Source organism: Pelodiscus sinensis, chromosome 2 (genome assembly GCF_049634645.1).
Source record: "Pelodiscus sinensis isolate JC-2024 chromosome 2, ASM4963464v1, whole genome shotgun sequence".
Lineage (NCBI taxonomy): Eukaryota > Metazoa > Chordata > Testudines > Trionychidae > Pelodiscus > Pelodiscus sinensis.
Genome location: NC_134712.1, coordinates 222944651 through 222966896, shown reverse-complemented (window position 1 = coordinate 222966896; position 22246 = coordinate 222944651). Strand labels below are relative to the sequence as shown.

Sequence of the window (22246 nt, the reverse complement as noted above, 5' to 3'; positions counted from 1 at the left end):
TCCTGCCAACATGCAGCAACAAGGGCAGCAATCAAAAAAACACTAATAATCTGTTTTCAGAAATCTTCTCATTTGCTTGTATTTATTTGCAAAGTGCACATGTAAAACCAAATTCATTCCTCTCAAAAGGAGATATAATACAGTTTCACTTTCTGTAGTGCCTTTCAGTCAAACTATACTCCCAAGTCACTTCAGAAAATTAAATTATACAATTGCAAAATTTCACGCTTCTTCTCTGTCTCACAAACATACTTAGTGGAAAAACTGATAAGGATCAAGGAGAAACTATTTTTTCATATGAAGTTTGAAAGCAAATGGAGAGACAAAAAAGATAAGTTGATCTAGATGGAAGCAGATGCAATAAAATCATAGAATCATAGAATAACAGGACTGGTTGGACCCCCAAGAGGTCGTTGAGTCCAGTCTCCTGCCCTCATGGCAGGACCAAATACTTTCTAGACCATCCCTGATAGACATTTATCTAACCTACTCTTAAATATCTCCACAGATGGAGATTGCACAACCTCCCTAGGCAATTTATTCCAGCATCTTCATATAAAAGCATCTTCATAACAAAATGTGTAAAGATTATGTGGATAGACCAAGAGGAGGCTAGTGCTTAATGAACACAGTAAAGGAAAGAAGAGAGATAAGTGGTTCCTTAGGCAGTCTGGAGCTGGTCCTTGAAAGATTTTAGAAAACAGGGGCAGTTTTGAACTAGAACCTGAAATGGGGAGCCAGGGGGATTGTCTGGTCGCATGGATGATGTGACAGTTTTTCTCTTTTCACAAGCAAAAGTAGGAAACATTAGTTTCTACATATTAGGAAACAGGAGAGGTTTGTAAAAAGGAATTGCTATGATCAAAGGATTCCAGCAAGGTAGAGTCAAGGCACTGACATACATGAATAACAATTCAGAGATGCCAACAGGAAAATTTCTCGAAATGGGAAACATAGAGTGATAAGAAAATCTCAGAGTCAACAGTGATACCAAGATTACAGACAATAGAATGCAACAGAAAGTCTATCTGGAACAGGGAGATGGAGAGGATGGAGTTATACCTGACAAGTTCTTCTGTCTCTAAGGGTATGTCTACACTAGCCCCCTAGATCGATCTAGGAGGCTAATGAGGGCAACCGAAATTGCAAATCAAGCCCAGGATTTAAATATCCCACGATTGATTTGCATGTTCCCGGCCGGTTGCCATTTTAGAAATTGACTAGCCCGAAGTAACTGCCTTGAATACCACCTAATTCAATTTAGGGCTGTATTCCAGAATCCCGTTTCACTGCCATGTGTAAATGCGGGCAGTTACTTCAGGCTAGTCAATTTCTAAAATGGCAACCAGCCGGGAACATGCAAATCAAACGTGAGATATTTAAATCCCAAGCTTGATTTGCAATTCTGGTCGCCCTCATTAGCCTCCCTAGATCGATCTAGGGGGCTAGTGTAGACGTACCCTAAGAGCCTGATTCAAAGTCCACTGAAGTCAATGTGGGTTTTTATGCTGAGATTCATGAACTTTGGATCAGGCCCTGGAAGTGTCAAAAGAAATGAATGAGCAATTTGATAAGTAAGGGTATGTCTACACTACCCCCCTAGTTCGAACTAGGGGGGTAATGTATGCATACCGAACTTGCTAATGAAGCCCGGGATTTGAATTTCCCGGGCTTCATTAGCATAAAGCCGGTGCCGCCATTTTTAAAAGCCGGCTAGTGCGAACCCCGTGCCGTGCGGCTACACGCGGCACGGACTAGATAGTTCGGATTAGGCTTCTAATCCGAACTATCTGTACGCCTCGTGGAACAGGTGTACAGATAGTTCGGATTAGGAAGCCTAATCCGAACTATCTAGTCCGTGCCGCGTGTAGCCGCGCGGCACGGGGTTCGCACTAGCCGGCTTTTAAAAAAGGCGGCGCCAGCTTTATGCTAATGAAGCCCGGGAAATTCAAATCCCGGGCTTCATTAGCAAGTTCGGTATGCATACATTACCCCCCTAGTTCGAACTAGGGGGGTAGTGTAGACATACCCTAAGAGTGCAAATCTGGCTACAGAGAACCAAATGCACAGTTAGACCGCTGGTGTAGACAGACAAATTCAACCATAATAGCGAAGGCTATGCTGAGGACATAGAAAGAGCTTTCATTGGCAGAAAGTTTGGCATCATTAAATATATGGAGTGGCTTCTAACTGGCTGGAGTGAAAATTAGTCTGAATCATTCAAGTTATGCTGTGTCAGAGAGCTGGAAAAATTAGAAACAAATACTTCCTCAGTTAGGTGCTTCAGTGAAAGTAGCTAGTATATTTTTTGCCTTCCTGACCATTTGCAATATTCAGTGGTTATTTGCAGAACACAAGATTATAGATTTTATGTGGATAAAGCAAAGAGAAACAAAATTATTTTCATGTGTTTCTCAAATGCAAGGTTTTTTGTTATTTTTAAATCCTCACTCATTATGGTATCTGAACAAAATTTCAAGGAATGTTGCACAGATTCCACAATAGTCAATGGTGTTTCAAAAAAACCGCACCCATAGGTAAGTACATGGAGGATAGGTCTATTAATGACTATTAGCCAGGATGGGCAGGGATGGCGTTTCTAGCCTCCGTCGGGAATGGCCGACAGATGATGGATTACTAGATTATTGCCTGTTAATTCCCTCTGAAGTGATTGGCATTGGCCCCTGTCACAAGAAAGGATACTATGCTAGATGGACATTGGTCTGACCCAGGATAGATATTCTTAAGTACACATTATGCACGGCCTCTCAAACTGTAAAGTAAGTGGTGGGAATGATAAAGGGATCAAGAAGACAGTGTTTAGTTCTACATCTGGTTTGGGTTAGTGTCTGAGTTTCAATTTCAAGGGTCAACCCTAGGAGAGTTTAAGTTTAGATTTGTGGGTAACAAATCTTGGGAGCTATTTTTAAGAGATTCTGGCAACAACAAATCTTGCAAAGTCAACTAATCATATGACATTTCTGTTTTCTTGAATGGTGGAAATTTTTGCAAGCTCGCTATTTCTCGACCCGAAAATTTACAAGAATCCCACATGGCATTTTTAGTCTTTTTCAGAAAAGAACTTCATTATAGAATCATAGAACACTAGAAATGGAAGGGACCTCAAGAGGACATCAAGACCAATCTGCAGCCTTCATGGCAGGACCAATCATAATCTAGATCAGGGGTGGGCAATAATTTTTAATTGGGGGCAACTCCAAGATTTTGGTAAGTGATCAAGGGCCACACTTCTGTGGAGGGGCCACGGGGTCTTGGACGGCAGGTAGGCTATAGAAGGAAGCTTGGGATAGAGCACTGAGGTGCAGGAGGGAGTGTGGGGTCTGAGGGGAAGTTTGGGTGAAAGAGGGGGTTATGATCTGGGGCAGGAGCTTGGGGTGAAGGATCGAGGAGAGGATTCTGGCCTGGAGGAGGAGTGTAGGAGGGGGCACAGGGCCTGGGAGGGAGTACTCTAAGGGTATGTCTACACTGCAAAGTTAATTCGAAATAACAGTTGTTGTTTCGAATTAACTTTAATAGCGTCTACACATACAAACCATTATTTCAAAATAAATTCAAAATAGTTGAGCCCTTATTTCGAATTTGGTAAACCTCATTCTACGAGGAATAACACCAAATTCGAAATAGATAATTCGAAATAAGTGCTGTGTAGACACTTATTTCGAATTAGGGGGCCTCCAGCCCTTCCCAGGGAGCCCTGGTGGCCACTCTGGGCACAATCAGGAAAACTTGTCTGCTCCCTCCGCCTCCCACCCCCTGGAACCCTTAAAGGGGCAGACTCTGGCCACAATGCCTGTGCCAGCTTACAGCCAGCAGACCGTGCACCAAGCACAGGATGAGCCAGCAACCTGCTGCCACCCAGCCCTCCACCGCTTCCCAGGACCAGGCTGGCAGCTCCCAGGAGCCTGCCAGGGGCCGCAAAAGGCTGGTGCCTTTCTGGTCTAGTGCGGAGATCGTGGATCTCATTGAGGTTTTGAGGGAGGCATCCAATGCCCACGATCTCCGCACTACGTGCAGGAATGCAGCCATCTACAGCCGCATGGTTGCCAGCCTGGCCACCAGAGGTCACATGCCAGACAGGAGCAGGTGCGGAGCAAGATCAAAGAGCTACGGCAGGCCTATGCCAGGGACTCCCAACCAGCGGCTGACCCGGAGGCCTGCCCGCAGTTTGAGGCCCTGGACCGCATCCTGGGGGGTCAGATGGTCCGTGCCCTCCTGGTCGTCATCGACCCCGGGGCAGAAGGCTCTGCCCCTGACACAGGGGAAGAGAAGGAAGAGGAGGAGGACGGCAGCCAGGAGCCTGAAAGGAGCATGCCCTGCACCAAGGACCCTCGAGCGGAACTGGAGAGCCCATCAGCAGCCTCATCTGAGGCTGGGGAGGCCTCCACATGTGAGTGCCATCACGGTCCCCTTATGCGGGCTGGGGCAGAGGGGAAGCCCAGGGACGGTACATGTGAGCCTTGCCGACAACGGAGCAGGCGGCAACCTGTGCCTCTGCCGTGCCATCCAGGACATGTGGCCCCAGCTGAGTGCCATGAATGGGCCCTGGCCTGTTCCCCACATGCATCTACGCATGAAGGCACATGACATGCTTCTGACCCCGGGAATAGACACTGCACACTGCCCTCCCTCCAGACGCCCCCTCTACACAGAGGCAGGGCACATCTCCCCTCCCTCTACCCCACACACACGACACTATAGGCAGCAAAGGGACTGGGGTGCAGTCCTGGGCCAGCTCACACTCCCAGGGATAGCAGGTGCAGAGACCTGCCATCCTCACCTTTTAGAGGGAGGCTGGGTTTCACCTGCTGTGTCCCCTGGAAGAACTGACCACTTCCCTTGTTTCACTGCAGCCGCAGCACTTGCGAGTGCAGGACGCACCACCCCACCTGGACCATCCACCTGCACCCGGGCCAGCAGGTGCACCTGCAACCTGGAGGAGTTCCAGAGTCAGCAGCTGCGCTTACAGGGACAGCAGGTCCACAGCCAGGAGCAGTGGGTGCAAGAGGACCTGCAGCTGTGGCGGGAGAGCTTGCGGGAGCAGGGCCGTGCCCTCTGTGAGCACCTGCAGGCCCCGGCGGACCGTTTTCTGCCTCCTGCTACTCCAGCCCCTGCAGCCGCCTCAGCTATCGCTTCTCCTCCCACCCCTGCTCCCCCTCCCGCTTCTTCCGCACCCCCCATTCCTCCGGCTGCACCCTCCGCACCCACTCCCCCCTGGGAACACCGAGGCCCCCACACCCGCAGTGCTGCGAGACGGGAAGGCTGGCAAGACCCCCAACCCTGAGCTTCCCCTCTCCCTTCCTCCCCTTGCCTCCCCCTTCCAGAACCCTCCTCCCAGTTTCCCCCCTCCCCTCTCCCACCCTCATTCCCCCTCCCCCCGTTATGTTAAATAAAGAGAGTTTTTTGTGGCAACACAGGTGTTTTTATTGTATATCAGGAAGGGGGTTAGGTAGGGAAAAGGGGAAGGAGGTGGGGGTGGAATGTAAGGCACAAAGCCCCTGTGGAGCACGCCAGGGGGACTTCAGTCCTCGTCCGCCTGGAAGCTCTCTCACAGGGCTTCTTGGATGCGGACAGCCCCTCGAAGGGCCTCCCAGCTGGCAGCCATGCAGGACTGTGCGTACTGGCCAGCCAGGCGGTGAGCCTTTGCCATCCAGCCTGGCAGGAAAGCCTCCCCCTCTCTCTCGCATAAATTGTGGAGCACACGGCACGCTGCCATCACGTGCGGAATATTGTGTTGGGAAAGGTCGAGGCGGGTGTAGAGGCATCTAAACCGTGCTTTCAGTTGGCCGAAGGTCCCCTCAACCATGATGCGGGCCCTGCTGAGCCTGGCATTGGCTGAGGTGTCCCATGTAGGGCTTCATCAGCCAAGGCTATAGGGGATAGGCCACATCTCCCAGCAGGCACACTGGCATGTCCACGTCCCTGACCCTGATGTGGCGGTCGGGGAAGAAAGTCCCGGCGTGCAGCCTCTGGCACACGGAGGAGTTGCGGTACACCCGTGCGTTGTGTGCCTTGCCGGACCAACCCACACTGAGGTCTGTGAACTGGCCCCGGTGGTCAGACATGGCCTGCAGGATCATGGAGAAGTACCCCTTCCTGTTTATGTAGAGGGAGGCCTGGTGGTCCAGGGCACGGATGGGGATTTGCATCCCATCTATTGCCCCCCCGCAGTTGGGGAAGCCCAGGGCACCAAACCCCTGGATGACCGCGTCCAGGTCGGTAAGGTGGACAACTCTGCGGAGCAGCACCCTGTTGATGGCCTTCACCACCTGCAGAGAGACACACAAAACCGAGGCTCGCTGGGGTGCCCGGGTGGCTGGGAGTGTTCGTTCCCCGCCACTGCCCCACGCCCCACTCTGAGGAGCAACTCCAGCTGCAATCCTGGCCACCGCAGGCGATCTGTAACATGGCCTGGACAGACCGAACTGTCCCGGGGAGGGCACTTTCACCACCTTCCCCCCGTTGTCTCTGGGGCAGCCCATATCCTCCTTGCAGCCCCCCCTACTGGACGAGTGGCCAGTGAGTGCCATACCTGCATGAGCACCGCTCCGATGGTGGATCTCCCCATGCTGAACTGGTTCCCCACGGATCGGTAGCTATCTGGCGTGGAGAGCTTCCAGAGGGCGATGGCCACCCGCTTGTGGAGGGGAATGGCGGGCCTCATGAGTGTCCCCCATCACCGCAGAGCAGGGGCGAACCACTCACAGAGCTCGAGGAAGGTGTCCTTCTTTATCCTGAAGTTCTGGGTCCACTGTTGGTCTCCCCAGAGCTCCAGAGCTCCAGGATGATGTGGTCCCACCAGTCGCTGCTGGTGTCCAGACACCAGATGCGGCAGGGCACGCTGGCATCCGGGCGCTACTCCTCCAGGGCCCCCAGAGGGGACAGGAGGAGAGCCAGGGGGCTGGCCTGCAGCAGAAGGTGCCAGGCAGCCTCCAGCAATTGCTGCCAGGATTACAGCAAGACGTTCAACATGAGCACCAGAGTGCACAGGAGCAGCTCTGGCTCCATGGTGCTGAGTGCTGTGGTGTCCCAAACGAGAGCAACCAAAGCAGACAGAGAGGAAAACGCTTTGCTCTCCCTCGGCGAGGTAGGCAAGCAAGCGGGAAAGCTGAGAACCGGCTGTCCAGGGGGGTCCCCTTAAGCACGAGCCTCAGATAGCCTCAGACAGCAACCACACAAAGCAACTACTGACCTGATGCCCTGCTGGAACCAGTTTCAGTTGCCCTTAAATGCAATCCAGTGTCCAATCAGTGTGGACGCACTATTTCGAAATAGCAAAACGCTATTTCGAATTAGTTTTTGTATCTAGATGCGTTATTTCGATTTAGCTTATTTCGAATTAACTAATTTGAAACAAGTTAATTCGAAATAGCACTGTAGTGTAGACATACCCTAAGAGAGGTTATCCAATTGGTTATGCACCCACCTAACAGTAGCCTTTAATAGTAATGTTATATTTCCCTAATTTATTGATAAGAAGGTCATGTATCAAATGCTTTACTAAAGTTTAAGTATACCATATTTACCACTTCCACCTTGTTATCCTATCAAAGAAAGCTATAGGGTTGGTTTGACATGATTTGTTCTTAACAAACCCATGCTGACTGTTACTTACCATCTTATTATCTTCCAGATGTTTGCAGATGGATTCCTTGGTTATTTGCTCCATTATCTTTCCTGATACAGAAGTTAAGCTAACTGGTCTGTAGTTTCCTATGTTATCCTTATTTCCCTCTTTTATAGATGGGCACTAAAATTGCCCTTTTCCAGTCTTTTGGAATCTCTTCCATCTTCCATGACTTTTCAAAGATGATGGCTAATAGCTTGGATACCTCCTCAATTGGCCCCTTGAGTATTCTAGGATGCATTTTATCAGGCCCTAGTGACTTGAAGATATCTAACTTTTCTATTTTTTTTTAATTAGTTCTTTACTTAATTTAACTTCTGAACCTACCCAATTTTCACTGGCATTCATTATGGTAAGCATCCAATTGCCACCAACCTTCTTGGTGAAAACCAAACGAAGAAGTTGTTAAATGTCTCCTTCATTTCCACATTTTATGTTATTGTTTTTCTCTCTTCATTGAGCAATGGTCCTACTTTGTCCTTGGTCTTCCTCTTGCTTCTAAAATATTTGTAGATTTTTTTCTTGTTACCCTTTAATGTCTTTAGCTAGATTGAGCTCATTTTGTACCTTTGCCTTTCTAATTCTGCCCCTACATACTTGCGTTATTTATTTATATTCATCCTGTGTACTTTGGCCTGGTTTCCATTTTTCGTAAAAGTCATTTTTATTTTTACATCATTCAAGATCTCCTGGTTAAGCCAAGGTGCTCTCTTGTCATACTTCCTATCTTTTCTACACAGTGAAATGGTGTGTTCTTGTGTCCTTAAAAATGTCCCTTTCAAAAACTGTCAACTGTCTTCAACTGTTTTTCCTCTTAGTCTTGCTTCCCATGGGATCTTATCTACCAGGTCCCTGAATATACTAAAATCAGCTTTCTTGAAATCCATTATCTTTATTTTGCTGTTCTCATTTCTACCATTTCTTAGAATCATTAACTCTATCACTTTCACCCAAGCTGCCTTCCACTTTCAAACTCTCAACCAGTTCCTCCCTATTTGCAAAAATCACATCTAGAATAGCCTCCCTTCTAGTAGCTTTCTTCTCCTTCTGAAGGATGGGAAGTGGGCTGGACAGAAATGAAAGTCAGATTTTATCAGAAGTGGAGCTGCTCTGTCAGGAAGAGATAGGAGATTGGTGTACAAAGACAGAAGATGTTTTTACTAAGTCAAGTGCTGACCTTTTGGGGGCTTATGCAAGGAAGGTCTCCTACACTGTGGACCTGTTTTCCCTCTAACATTTTCTATCCTTGGGCGAGTTGAATTTTCTTTTGGGTGGCTTGAAATTTCTTATATGCAACACCAATATTGAGGTAGTGTGTGAATGTGTACCACGGATACAAACAAAACACATACGCATAGTATAAAGCCCCAGAAAAAGAATTAACACATGGCTTCAGGGTTTGTAGATAGATGCATGTTTCAAAGAGCTTGCAAATAAGGTTTCCTCCTACAAAACAACTAGCATCACACCTAGTACTTCCTACTTTTGACTCAAAAGAGATAGAACTTTACCACAAAGAAAGATCTGGCCTTAATGCAATACAATATACCATGTATTAATTAGTAACAAAAGATTTTTAAAAAATTATTAAAATCAGAGTTTTAGATATTTGCAACTTGCCAAAAAAATCTATTAAAAGAATCTTTTTATTTCTTACCTTAAGCCATTAACACCTTATGTAAATTTTGTTCAAAATGTAACCATCCAAATGTCTCCTGGAACACACCATACCCCATGCAGCCTGCTTCTCTCCAACCCAGCCAGCCAGAGAGGACTTCAGCAAATGAATCAGGGACACCCCAAACAAACTCAGCCCCTCACTTTCACCTCACTGCAAAGATGCCAGCATCCGCCCACTCCCTTTCTCCCATCTACCCCTGTGCAATCTGCTCCCCCCAGCCCAGGTGGGGGTGGGATAAAATCCTGCTTCTCAAACTAACAGGCACCAGCAGTCTGTCCTGTTCTAACTCCCAGTTAAAGCAAAAGTTATTCACACCTTCCCCAACTCACAGCACAAACTCCCTCCCTGCCTCCACCTCACCCCAATGCCAGCACCCACTCACCTCCTCTTTCCCCCATTTATCCCATGCAGTCAGTCCCTTATCTCCCCCTTCCCAGGAGGCTTGAGAATGCTGTGTTCCTGCCTCTTTCTCCTCATGCAGACAGGACTCTCCAAACTCCCCTTCCCTCCTCTCTGACTCCGCCTCAGCCAATCACTCCCTCCTCCTCCTCCTCCTCCTCTCCTCCAAGCCACTTACTGTCTCCTTATCTCCCTTATTTACCTTCTCTTGGAGCTACTCAAACACAGAGCAGCTCTGTTTAGCTTCTTGCTTAGTGATATGACGCCCTGCCCACCGCTGGTCAGCTGAGCTCCCTGCCTGCATAGGACCTTTGAATTTCAGAGTGGAACTCAGAAAATAGTTGCGTGGTCACAGCTCTGAATCTATAACCAAGATTTCCTAAAATCTATAATCAAGTGCCCACCCACATAAAAACAACATCCAAATTCATATTAATACAATGGTTTAGAAAATACAAATATTTCCAAAGCTATAATTATTCCAGGGTCAACACACTAATCTTTCTTTCAACCAAACATCACTTATATGTGGGGGGGAAATAGTGTATCAGGGGAGTTTGACCTCACAATCCTTAGCTCCACACAGCACAATCATCTACCACTTGAACTAAAGGAACAGCTGATAGAAGAAAGCTATTAACCAAATGAGCCCCTAAATAGGAACATGATACACACTTTACAAGTGGTGTTATACAATTATATATGAAAGAATAGTGGAGTGTTGGGTACCAGTTTCCTGGGATCTGTTCCGGACTCTGGGTGAAGAGAGTGGTCTAGCAGTTAAAAGCAATGGTTACAAACAGTATGTCAAGCCAACAAATTTGGCACATTTGTTCTGAAAGACAGTGCAGCCAAGCAGATGTGATTAGGTATCTCTGATGTTAGGTGACATCAGTTCTGAGTTTTCCCAGAAGTGATGTTTTATAACTCTCAGCTATGCTATTTGTTAATTTAAGGGAATGAATGCTGGAAGGGTTAGGAGCCCTTATTTGCATTAAGTGTTATAAAGTGCAAAGAAATATTAAAATCACTCCTAAAAAGATGTGAAGTCTGAATCTATGAATTCCTTCTCTCACCTCCAAAGCACCTCCTCCTAAGCCAAAGGGCATTTCATGGGGGAATGCCTCTCTCTCTTTCTTTCATGTTGCCAGGCATTAATGGCTGCCAAATATGCAGATGTCATACAAGAGCTGACATTTGGTGGACTGGTAAACTGAGTAGAATTCAGTTCCAAACATAAGATTAAATGATGAGGAAAAGTCATTTTCTGGGTAAATCAACTTATTACAATGTGTAATCACTTTTAAACAAACAATATTAAGGTAAAAGATAGAATACCTAAAATCTATTACCTGCATTGTGTCTGGCAATGTACCCAAGTGCCCAGGCTGCAGCTTCCTTTACTCCAGGGTCAAAATCTTCCAAACAAATCACAAGTGTATCCAGAGCTCCACAATCAACAATTGCTTGAGCTAGCTGAGGAGAATGTTTACCAACAGCTCTTAACACAAACGCAGCTGCTTTCTTGTAGAAACGCTACACACATTGGAAACAAAACATACATTTTTACTATCAATTACTTTAAACATCAAAAAGATCAGAACAAATACTAAAAGTAGTATTTTTTATTACTGTTGATTAATTCCTATTGCAGTAGCACATAAGGATCCAAATTAGGGATCAAGGCTCCATTGCACAAGACTCTGAATAAGCAATAACACATACAGATCCTGGCCTACTCAGCTCACAAGCTAAGGGCAGGTCTACACTGAGGAGTTATTTCAAAATGACTCCCCTTATTTTGAAGTAAGAAGGTGAGCATCTACACAGCAAGCCCGTTATTTCAAAATTATTTTCAAACAGGCTTCTTATTTTGAAATAATAAACCCTCATTTCATGAGCAATAACACCTATTTCAAAATTGCTGTTTCGAAATAGGGTGAGTATGGATGGTGCAGCTGTGCTTATTTTGAAATAATTGGCCTCCAAGGCTTCTCACAGCTGCCCTGGTGGCCACTCTGTCCACACCCCCAAAACTCTAAAGCTTCTCTTCCCCTGAAGGCTTTAAAGCTTCAGGAAGAAGGGAAAGGGCTATGTCTACTGTGCCACACAGCAGAACACTGCACAGCCTTCCCTGCTGGCATGGCAAACCTCATCGCTCCTTCCAAGAAACCTCTGGCTGTAAGCATGCTGAAGTCCACCACCTCTGAAGTCCCTAGACAGGGCTCCATCTTGGACTGGTGCGGAGATCCTGGTTCTCATAAAGGTCTGGGGTGAGGAGATGAAGAGAGGGTTACTCACCCTCTGCAGTAACTGAGGTTCTTCAAGATGGATGTCCCTGTGGGTGCTCCACCTTAGGTGTTTGGGTGCCACAGCATGCCTGTCCGGAAGATTTCAATAGCAATGCTAGTGACAGGTAATTTGCTCATGTGCAGCACACTCTCCACGCTGGGCAGCTAATGTGCATGCACAGGCTACAAGCCCTTCATTTTCTTCTCTGCCCCAGCAGAGATGCGTGATGAGGGCTTGACAAACAGCAGTGAAACCTACTTGCCAGACCTGCACTGCACATGCGCAAGACTCGCATTGCGCATGCGCGCATCGCTGGCGAACAGGGCAACAGGCTGAAATCTACTCACCATGGGTGAGTAGATTCAGTGATTTGTTGAGCCCTGGTGATGATGCACCAAAGCAGAGGGGAGGAAGTGTGGGTGGTGGATCACCCACAGGGACACCCATCTCAAAGAACCTCAGTTACTGCAGAGGGTGAGTAACCCTCTCTTCTTCTTTGAGGAGTGTCCCTGTGGGTGCTCTACCTTAGGTGATTATGAAGCAGAGTGTCCGCTGGAGGCGGGAGCTTCAGTCGGCGTAGTGTCTTTATGGACAGCCATGAGAATGGAGTGACCGAACAGGGTTCCCCTAGCGGCATATGTATCAAGGGCATAATGGGTTGCGAAAGTATGGATGGACAACCAGGTAGCTGGTTTACAGATCTGACAGGGGAATGCCCTGGATATATGCAGTTGATGCAACTATGGGCTCTGGTTGAGTGTGCACAAAGTTGTGCGGGTAGTTCTTTGCCGAAGGCTGCATATGTGATTCTGTTGGAGTGAGCCACTGAAAAGCCATGCCTGGAGCTGGAGAGTGTGGAGGTGTGGGTGATGGAGGAGGCCACAGTGCTGGGTGAGGAGATGCAGGAGTCGAGGGAGACGCCATGGCCGCTTGGATGACATTAAGAGCAAGTAAGTATACCACGTCAGCCTCGGGTTGGCTGAGACAATGAGGATAATGTTGGCCTTGTCCATTCGACTTTTGTTCACCATTCGATGGAGAAGAGGTATTGGTGAAAAAGCATAGAGGAGCGCTATGCCCTAGTGGATTGTGAAAACATCTCCCAGGGAGTGTGAGCCGATGCCCGCACGTGAACAGTACTGCGGGCACGTTTTGTTGGTATGGGTCACAAATAGGTCTATATGGGGAAAACCCCAACATTGGAAGATTTGGTGTAGGGTGGTGGAATCCATTTCCCACTTGTGGTTGGATGAGAAGTTCCTGCTGACAGAGTCCAAAGTTATGTTGTCTTTGCCTGTGAGGTGTGAGGCAACTAGGGTTATGTTGTGTGCAATGCACCACGTCCAGAGGCAAACTGCTTCCCTGCAGAGAGGGTAACATCTGGCCCCTCCCTACCTGTTGATGTAGAACATTGCAGCTTGGTTGTCTGTAAAAATCTGCACAGTGGAGTTGGAGATGTGGTCCTTGAAATGCTGGCATGCGTAGAATACTGCATGGAGCTCAAGAGTATTGATATGCAGAGTTGTCTCTGCGGGCAACCATCAGGCTTGTGTGGTAAGGATGCCAAGGTGAGCTCCCCAGCCTACTTGGGATGCATCCATGGTGACTGTAGTGGAGGGAGTTCGTTTTTGGAAGGGGACTCCAGCACACAGGTTTTGTGCATTCAGCCGCTATTGGAGCGAGTTTCTGATGGTGAGTGGCACCAAGACCAGCTTGAGTAGGCTGTGTCTTCTTGGTCTGTATACTGTGTTGAGCCAGTGTTGTAGTGGCCTCATGTGTAATCTGGCATGAGGGACTACCGTGGTGGCTACTGCCATGTGGCCTAAGAGCTGGAGACATGCTTTTGTGGGTAGTTGGGGAGCTGTGCAGTGGAGCTGGATGAACTCCCGTATGGCCAGGAATCTCTGATGGGGCAGAGATGCAGTTGCGGTGGTACAATCTAATCGGGCCCCTATGAACTCTAGCATCTGGGTTGGTTGGAGTTGACATTTTGAGAGGTTTATCTGGAGACCGAGGATCAAAAGTGTTCCAGGCTGGTATTGACTGAGTTTTGTGTTTCTTGAAGGGAGTCGGCCCTTATAAGTCAGTCGTCCAGATAAGGGAAGATGGACACTCCCTGCCTGCACAGATGAGCTGAGACTACTGCCAGTACCTTGGAGAATACTCTCGGTGCAGTGGAAAGACCGAAGGGGAGTACCATGTATTCAAAGTGGTGTCCACCCACAGTAAATCTAAGGTATTTCCTGTGCACAGAGTGGATAGGCATATGGAAATATGCATAAGAACATAACATAAAAATGGCCATACCAGGTCAGACCAAAGGTCCATCCAGCCCACTATTTTCTCTGCCAATGACAGTGGCCAATAACAGGTGCCCCAGAGGGAGTGAACCGAACAGGTAATGATCAAGCCATCTCTCTCCTGCCATCCATCTCCACCCTCTGACAAACAGAGGCTAGTGACATCGTTCCTTACCCATCCTGGCTAATAGCTATTAATGGACTTAACCTCCATGAATATATCTAGTTCTCTTTTAAACTTTGTTATAGTCCTAGCCTTCACAACCTCCTTAGGCAAGTAGTTCCACAAGTTGACTGTGCTCTGTGTGAAGAAGAACTTCTTTTTATTTGTTTTAAACCTGCTGCCCATTAATTTCATTTGGTGGCCCCTAGTTCTTATATTATGGGAACAATTAAATAACTTTTCCTTATTCATTTTCTCCACACCACTCTATCATATCCCCCCTTACTCTCTTCTTATCCAGGCTGAAAAGTCCTAGTCTCTTTAATCTCTCCTCATATGGGATCCGTTCCAAACCCCTAATCATTTTAGTTGTCCTTCTCTGAACCTTTTCTAATGCCAGTATATCTTTTTTTGAGATGAGGTGACCACATCTGTACACAGTATTCAAGATGTGGGCGTACCATGGATTTATATAAAGGCAATAAAATATTCTCCGTCTTATTCTCTATCCCTTTTTTAATGATTCCTCACATCCTGTTTGCTTTTTGGACTGCCGCTGCACACTGTGTGGATGGCTTCAGAGAATTATCCACGATGACTCTAAGATCTCTTTCCTGATTAGCTGTAGCTAAATTAGTCCCCATCATATGGTATGTATAGTTGATTTTTTTCAATATGCTTTATTTTATATTTATCCACATTAAATTTCATTTGCCATTTTGTTGCCCAATCACTTAGTTTGGTGAGATCTTTTTGAAGTTCTTCACGGTCTTCCTTGGTCTTAACTACCTTGAGCAGTTTAGTATCATCTGCAAACTTTGCCACCTCACTGTTTACCCCTTTCTCCAGATCATTTATTATTAAGCTGAATAGGATTGGTCCTAGGATTGACCCTTGGGGAACACCCCTAGTTACCTCTCTCCATTCTGAAAATTTGCCCGTTTATTCCTACCCTTTGTTTCCGGTCTTTTAACCAGTTCTCAATCCATGAAAGGATCTTTCCTCTTATCCCATGACAACTTAATTTACGTAAGAGACTTTGGTGAGGGACCTTGTCAAACACTTTCTGGAAATCTAAGTACACTATGTCTGCTGGATCCCCCTTGTCCACATGTTTGTTGATCGCTTCAAAGAACTCTAATAGATTAGTAAGACATGATTTCCCTTTGCAGAAACCATGTTGACTTTTGCCCAACAAATTATGTTCTTCTATGTGTCTGACTATTTTATTATTTACTAATGTTTCAACTAATTTGCCCGGTACTGACGTTAGACTTACCAGTCTGTAATTGCCGGGATCGCCTTGATCCCTTTTTAAATATTGGTGTTACATTAGCTATCTTCCAGTCATTGGGTACAGAAACTGATTTAAAGGATAGGTTATAAAGCATAGTTAATAGTGCCGCAATTTTACATTTGAGTTCTTTCATAACTCTTGGGTCGAGAGCATCCTGGAGGTCAAAAGTTGCCAACCAGTTGTCTTTGTTGAGGGAGGGGACAATGGGAGAGGGTAACCATACAGAAGCACTGGGAAAGAACATGCTTGTTGAGGCCTCTGAGATCTAAGATTGGCCTCCATCCCCCTGACATCTTTTCCGTGAGGAAATACCAGGAATAGAAGCCAGTGTTGCGGTTCTGATGGAGAAAATGTTCCACTGCTTTGATGGAGAGTAGGTGGTCGATTTCTTGGCATAGGATAGACTCATGAGATGGGTCCTTGAAGAAATATGGGGTAGGTGGTTGGGGCTTCGGGATGGACAGAAACAGTATACAGTACCCATTCTTTATGATGTCCAGCACCCACTTGTCGGATGTTATAAGGTGCCAGTGATGACAGAACAGTACTAGGTGTTGTATGGATATCGGAGTACCATGAAGGACAGGAGGGGAGAGACTAATTTGACGACTCCCAACCTGAGCTTCAAAACGTTTGTCTATTAGAGGGCTGGGACAGGGTGGGCTGGTCAGTGGATTACCACCTTCTCTCCTGGTGCTGGCGCTTTCTCTGGGGGTACGTCTACACTACAGCGCTAGTTCGAACTAAGCTAGTGGAACGAGGTGTACAGATAGATCGGAATGGCTACGTAGTTCGAACTATCTAGCCCGTGCCGCGTGTAGCTGCGCGGTACGGGGTTCGCACTAGCCGGCTTTTAAAAATGGCAGAGCCGGCTTTATGCTAATGAAGCCCGGGAAATTCAAATCCCGGGCTTCATTAGCAAGTTCGGTATGCATACATTACCCCGCTAGTTCGAACTAGCGGGGTAGTGTAGACATACCCTAATTACTTGCTCCATTATCTTCCCTGGCACTGAAGTTAAACTAACTGGTCTGTAGTTTCCTGGGTTGTTCTTATTTCCCTGGTTATAGATGGGCCCTATATTTGCCCTTTTCCAGTCTTCTGGAATCTCTCCCGACTGCCATGATTTTCCAGAGATGATAGCTAAAGGCTCAGATACCTCCTCTATCAACTCCTTGAGTATTCTAGGATGTATTTCATCAGGTCCTGGTGACTTGCAGAAATCTAACTTTTCTAAGTGATTTATAACTTGTTCTTTTTTAATTTTATCTTCTAAACCTACCCCCATCCCACTAGCATTCACTATGTTAGGCATTCCTTCATCGGACTTCATGGTGAAGATCAAAACAAAGAAGGCATTAAGCATCTCTGCCATTTCCAAGTTACCTGTTACTGTTTCTCCCTCCTCACTGAGCAATGAGCCTACCCTGTCCTTGGTCTTCCTCCTGCTTCTAATATATTTATATTTTTTCCCTTTATGCCTGTAATAGTTTGAACTCATTTTGTGCATTTGCCTTTCTAATCTTGCCCTTGCATTCCTGTATTGTTTGCCTATATTCATCCTTTATAATTTGTCCTAGTTTCCATTTTTTATATGACTCCTTTTTTTATTTTTTGATCATGCAAGATCTCCTGGTTGATCCAAAGCAGTCTTTTGCCAAAAGAAGCAGAATAGTTTTCTTTTAGGCCCTTAATAATGTCCCTTTGAAAAGCTGCCAACTCTCTTCAGTTGTTTTTCCCCTCAGTCTTGCTTCCCATAGGACCTTAGCTACCAGCTCTCTGTGCTTACGAAAATCTGCCTTCCTGAAATTCATTATCTCTAATTTGCCTTTCTCCCTTCTACCATATCCTAGAATCATCAACTCTATGATTTCATGATCACTTTCACCCAAGCTGCCTTCCACTTTCAAATTCTCATTCCAAACCTCCCTATTTGTTAAAATCAAATCTAGAACAGCTTCCCCCCAATAGCTTTTTCAATCTTCTAAAATGAAAAGATGGGTGTGGCCATGTCCTCAACCCTGATGGTGCAGTTGGGGGGAAAGAGTATCAGCATGCATTCTCTGGGACAGACTGGAGTTCCAGAATATACAATCATCATGCACCTTCCACAACCAGCCAATGTTAATGTCCTTGAAGCCACCCTATTGGTCCACGAGGGCCTGCAGGACCATTGAAAAGCACCCTTTCCTATTTATATAGTTGCAGGCCTGGTGGTCGGGGTCCAGGATGGGGATTTGTTATGCCTAACACGAGTTTTAAAAGTTCCAAAGTGAGTTGGGGTGCCTAAGCTTCAGTAAAGTCAATGAAAATTAGGCACCTAGCTTGCTTTATGTGCCATTATGAATTCCAGTGGCTGCCTATGTGCATCATTAAGTACCTACATACCATTAACACACTATCCCTAAATGACTGCCCATTGTCTCAAGTCCCAAGGACCGAAACACTGGTTCACCCTTCCTCTCTGACTCTCTTGGGATGGCATAACATGCTCCTCTTTGAGCACCTGGCCATCTCTCTTCTCTGCCTCCTTTGGGTTCCTAGTGCCCCTACGGGCACTAGAAGGGAGTGTGCTTTATCTGAATAGAGACCAGTACTTGTACTTTGCCTTTTTGTGGGGGCAGCACAAGTTATAGTAAGGGATCTGCAGACCAACATTTCCTATATGCCTATTGTGATGGGTTTTATAGATTCCTCAATAAGAGTAAAATAGTGAAACCAAACCAAGAAGGGCTCATCCCTCAACAGCTGCAGAATATGCCCTATTCTTCCTTCTGCTCCTAGCCCAAATTGAAGCAACACAGAGAAGGACATACTGTAACTTAGATACCAGGCTCTCAGACTGCCTGACAAGGCTTCCTACCTCAGGACTTTGGAAACTGATGAGCTGTGACAAGCCCAGTAGGCCTTATGGCCCCTAAGTGAACACTAAGAGATGTTAGCCTAAAAGCCAATGAAGTAAAAATGGCAGTATTCTCTGAGATTTCAGTGGCAGAATGACCAGGTTCTGAAATAGAAAATCAAGAGTGCCATTTTGGGAAAGCAGGGAGGCTACAGCCAAATATATCAGTATACTGCTTGCTCTTCTCCTTCCCCTGAAGGACTGAGGGGAAAGTACACAGTTTGTGTCATTTAATCTTCTACTCTCTCCCCTCACCAGCTGGGAGTAAGAAGAATGCATGCAAGCTGTGTACTTTCCCCTTGCTCCCTCATAATGAGGGGAAGGGGAAGAAGAGCAAGTAGTGTCCTAGCATGCATGGCTGTTGTCCCCTCCTCCCAAAATGGGGCCCTTGAGAAAAATAGGCTGCTTTTAATGAAAAAGATATTGTGAATAATAATAATAACCCTAAAATATGTCTCTCTGGCCAAAGTATAATTTAATAGGAATAATATACCCATGAAAGGGCAGATCCTAAGCTGGTATAAACTGCCAGCTTAGGATCTGCCCCAGTTTACACCAGCTGAGGATCTGCCCCAATGTACACCTCTCTATGTGTGCATGTGCACATGCATGTGCATGTGCATTATTCTTGTTTTATTATGGGAAGAGATGCTTTTGTAGGGTTTATTCTTATTCATAATACGTTGTTTTTAAAATAAAGCATTCACAAAACCAATGTCTATAAAACCTTTTTTTTTTCCATTCCATTTTTATGACAAAACATTGATCTGATGCTTGATCCTGTAAGTTCTGCACACGTACAAATCAATGGAAGTTCAACTTAAGGAGTGCTCACAGGATCAGATCCTTTTTTATACTGATGCATAAAGTGAATGCACAGGGAGTTGCCCATAGGAACTAACAAATTACTTGCATGTCTTGCTAAACTCTGTATGAACTGGATAATTAGTTTCCTTCACTTGCCCTCAGTCACGAAAGCACGGTAGGCCTTCCGTGACCTCACACTAATCTTGCTGATGCCCCAAGTGATTCTGAATCACAGCTGTCTCCTGGATGCATTGACAAGACAGACACTTAAATGGAAAAGATAAGTCAAGACATCTAGGCTAACCTTGTATAGTTTCTGCTATGAAATAAATGGTGTAACATCAAAAAAACAAAGACCATAATTTTCTATCTTTAAAATATAGTTAAATAACCAAATTATTTATAACTTTGTCTATTAAGTCCTACTTTTGCTTCCATACTGTATACATATTTTAGAATGAACGGGAGATTCCCTTCAATAACAAAATACATACTTTTGTTATGACTGTAGACGTATTAATCAGCTATGAAAATATTATTTGATTAGCGATTACTTTTGAGTTCTCAAAAGATTAAAAACTATGTACTTTCATTTCAGTGATAAGCACTGATATTATAACTTGTCTAAATTTCAAACAATAAAACTACAATCTAAAGGCAGTTAAATGAGAATTATAGTCATACTATAACTCTCAAATTTCTGTATTTTCCAATCTCTAGGTACCATCTTTGAAAACACTGCAGTTAATCTAAGTTAGGATCCTAAAATTAGAATCCATCCAAAAACTGTAGGAAAAGTGAGGGGGAGTCCATCAGATATATTAATGCTATATCAAAGGACATTTTATTTGACAAACAAGCAGATCAAATTATTTTTATGTATTGTACTGTGTCAATAATTTCATTTTATATTTCTTGTGCTATACAAGTTTCCAAATGTTTGTGTTTGGAAATATTAACAGCAGGATAACAGCAATTCAATTTATGTTAATTTTATAAGCATTCAGAATTAAAAGAAACTAACCAATTATCAGTAGAGCATTTCTGATTGTAATTTTTTTAAATCAGTCTTCTACAAATCCTTTCAGTAACACTTCAGATTATAAATCATGAATTAAGAATAAGAACTTTTAAAAGTCTCATTGTGTTAGAGTACAGTACATTTTGACCTACTGAAAGATCATTACACATGCTGTACGTAACTTCAATACATGTACTACTGCACTAAGAGTCAAGACAGTCCATTAAGTTTTTTTTTCTACTGGCAGTTAAATTGTGTAAGCAAATAAAAATTCCTTACATTCTGTTCAGCCAATGAATATACAAGCTGTGGAAGAATGTCTCCCTTAACAACCGCCTCTGCCAGGTCATCGTTATAATTGGCAAGTCTCCCAAGTGCCAAAGCAGCAGTCTGTTGAATAGTTGGGACCACATCCAACAGAAGAGGCCTCAGCAAAGACATTACACCTGAATTACATTAGAAAGAAGAAGAGAGATGATATAATAAGCAAAAATTTATGTAAACAGATTTTTTTGTTCATAAAAACAAATCAGATTCTTAACAAATAGCAGAAACTTATGTGAAATTCACAAGTATTCTATTGAAAATAAATTGCATATTTTCCTGCTCCTGCTAATGTCTATAACATTCCCACCTGCTTTCCAGCAGGTACAGATATATTGCAACACATGGGTAGGTGACATATTATATATAGGTACTTGTTTGCCTCTCTCTTTTTCAAGCATTTGAATTAATGTTTGTAAAGTTCTCAGTTGTTATCTATCACCAAAACAACCATGTTTTCGGGAAGTATTATCATCTCTATTACACATATGAAGAAACCAGTTTCATCCACCACAATAACTGTAAGACCATCTTTCCACTCCTCTCTTGATAGTCCATTTGGCATAAAACAAACACACATAAAAGAGGTGAATATTTGGGGCCAAATCTTTAGAAATCCAGCAAAATCTTTTTTATTTGAGCTTTGCTCTTTTATGAAGTCATCCTGGCCCCAATGACCAGGATATCTAGACAGAGGCTATAGCTCCTAAAGTAGATTATAGAAAGAGTAGCACGTTTACTCTGTTAGACACACTTTTTTTTCCCATCTGCAACATTTATAGATCTTCCAGTCATGTCCTTGACCCCTTGTGGCTAGTCTACATTTTCTTCCTCCACAGGAACATCTTGCAACATCTTTTCTCCTTTTTTCCCTTGTAGTGCCCACCATCAGCTTTTAAAGTGCTTCTGGGACTTAGATGCCCAGACAACACTACAAGGTTTGATTCTCTCTTAAAAACAGTTTAGAGATACTTTACTATCGTCCAGTTTTACTTTTGAAAATTCTAAGAGCAAACATAAACGTTACAATAATACAGGACATCACAATAGTATTAATCACTTTCTGAAACATAAAATTATAAACAAAAATTTTTACAAATGGAAGCAGTTTAAACTCTTATTTAACAACAGCAACAAATATGCTACCAAAGAAATGTAAATATGCACAGGCAATTCCATCTTGGGCTTCTGGTGATGAAACACAAATGCACTGTTTTTGATTTATGCTGCCACCACAACCTATTGATGTAATTACACCAGATTACATTACATACATTTAAGTGACTAATTTTGGAAGGGAAAGCTGTAATATATTGCTCTCCAGCTAGAAGCATTAATGATATTTCATTATTATAATAATTATTTATTACATATTCATGGCAAATGCCCACAACATGCTAGCTTAATATATATAC

The 22246-nt window shown here is 44.6% G+C and overlaps 1 protein-coding gene across 4 annotated transcripts in view; it reads right to left on the bottom strand.

The window, feature by feature from the left end:
* The window catches only part of SPAG6 (sperm associated antigen 6), a 93121-nt gene that overhangs the window by 56814 nt on the left and 14061 nt on the right, over positions 1–22246 (bottom strand). For all 4 annotated transcript variants that reach the window (XM_006119525.4, XM_075922507.1, XM_075922508.1 and 1 more), the window contains exons 3-4: positions 20787–20953; positions 11078–11261 (exon numbers count right to left, since the gene is read on the bottom strand). In XM_006119525.4, coding sequence (XP_006119587.2) covers positions 11078–11261; positions 20787–20953 — 351 coding nt within the window. The remainder of the gene's footprint in view (positions 1–11077; positions 11262–20786; positions 20954–22246) is intronic.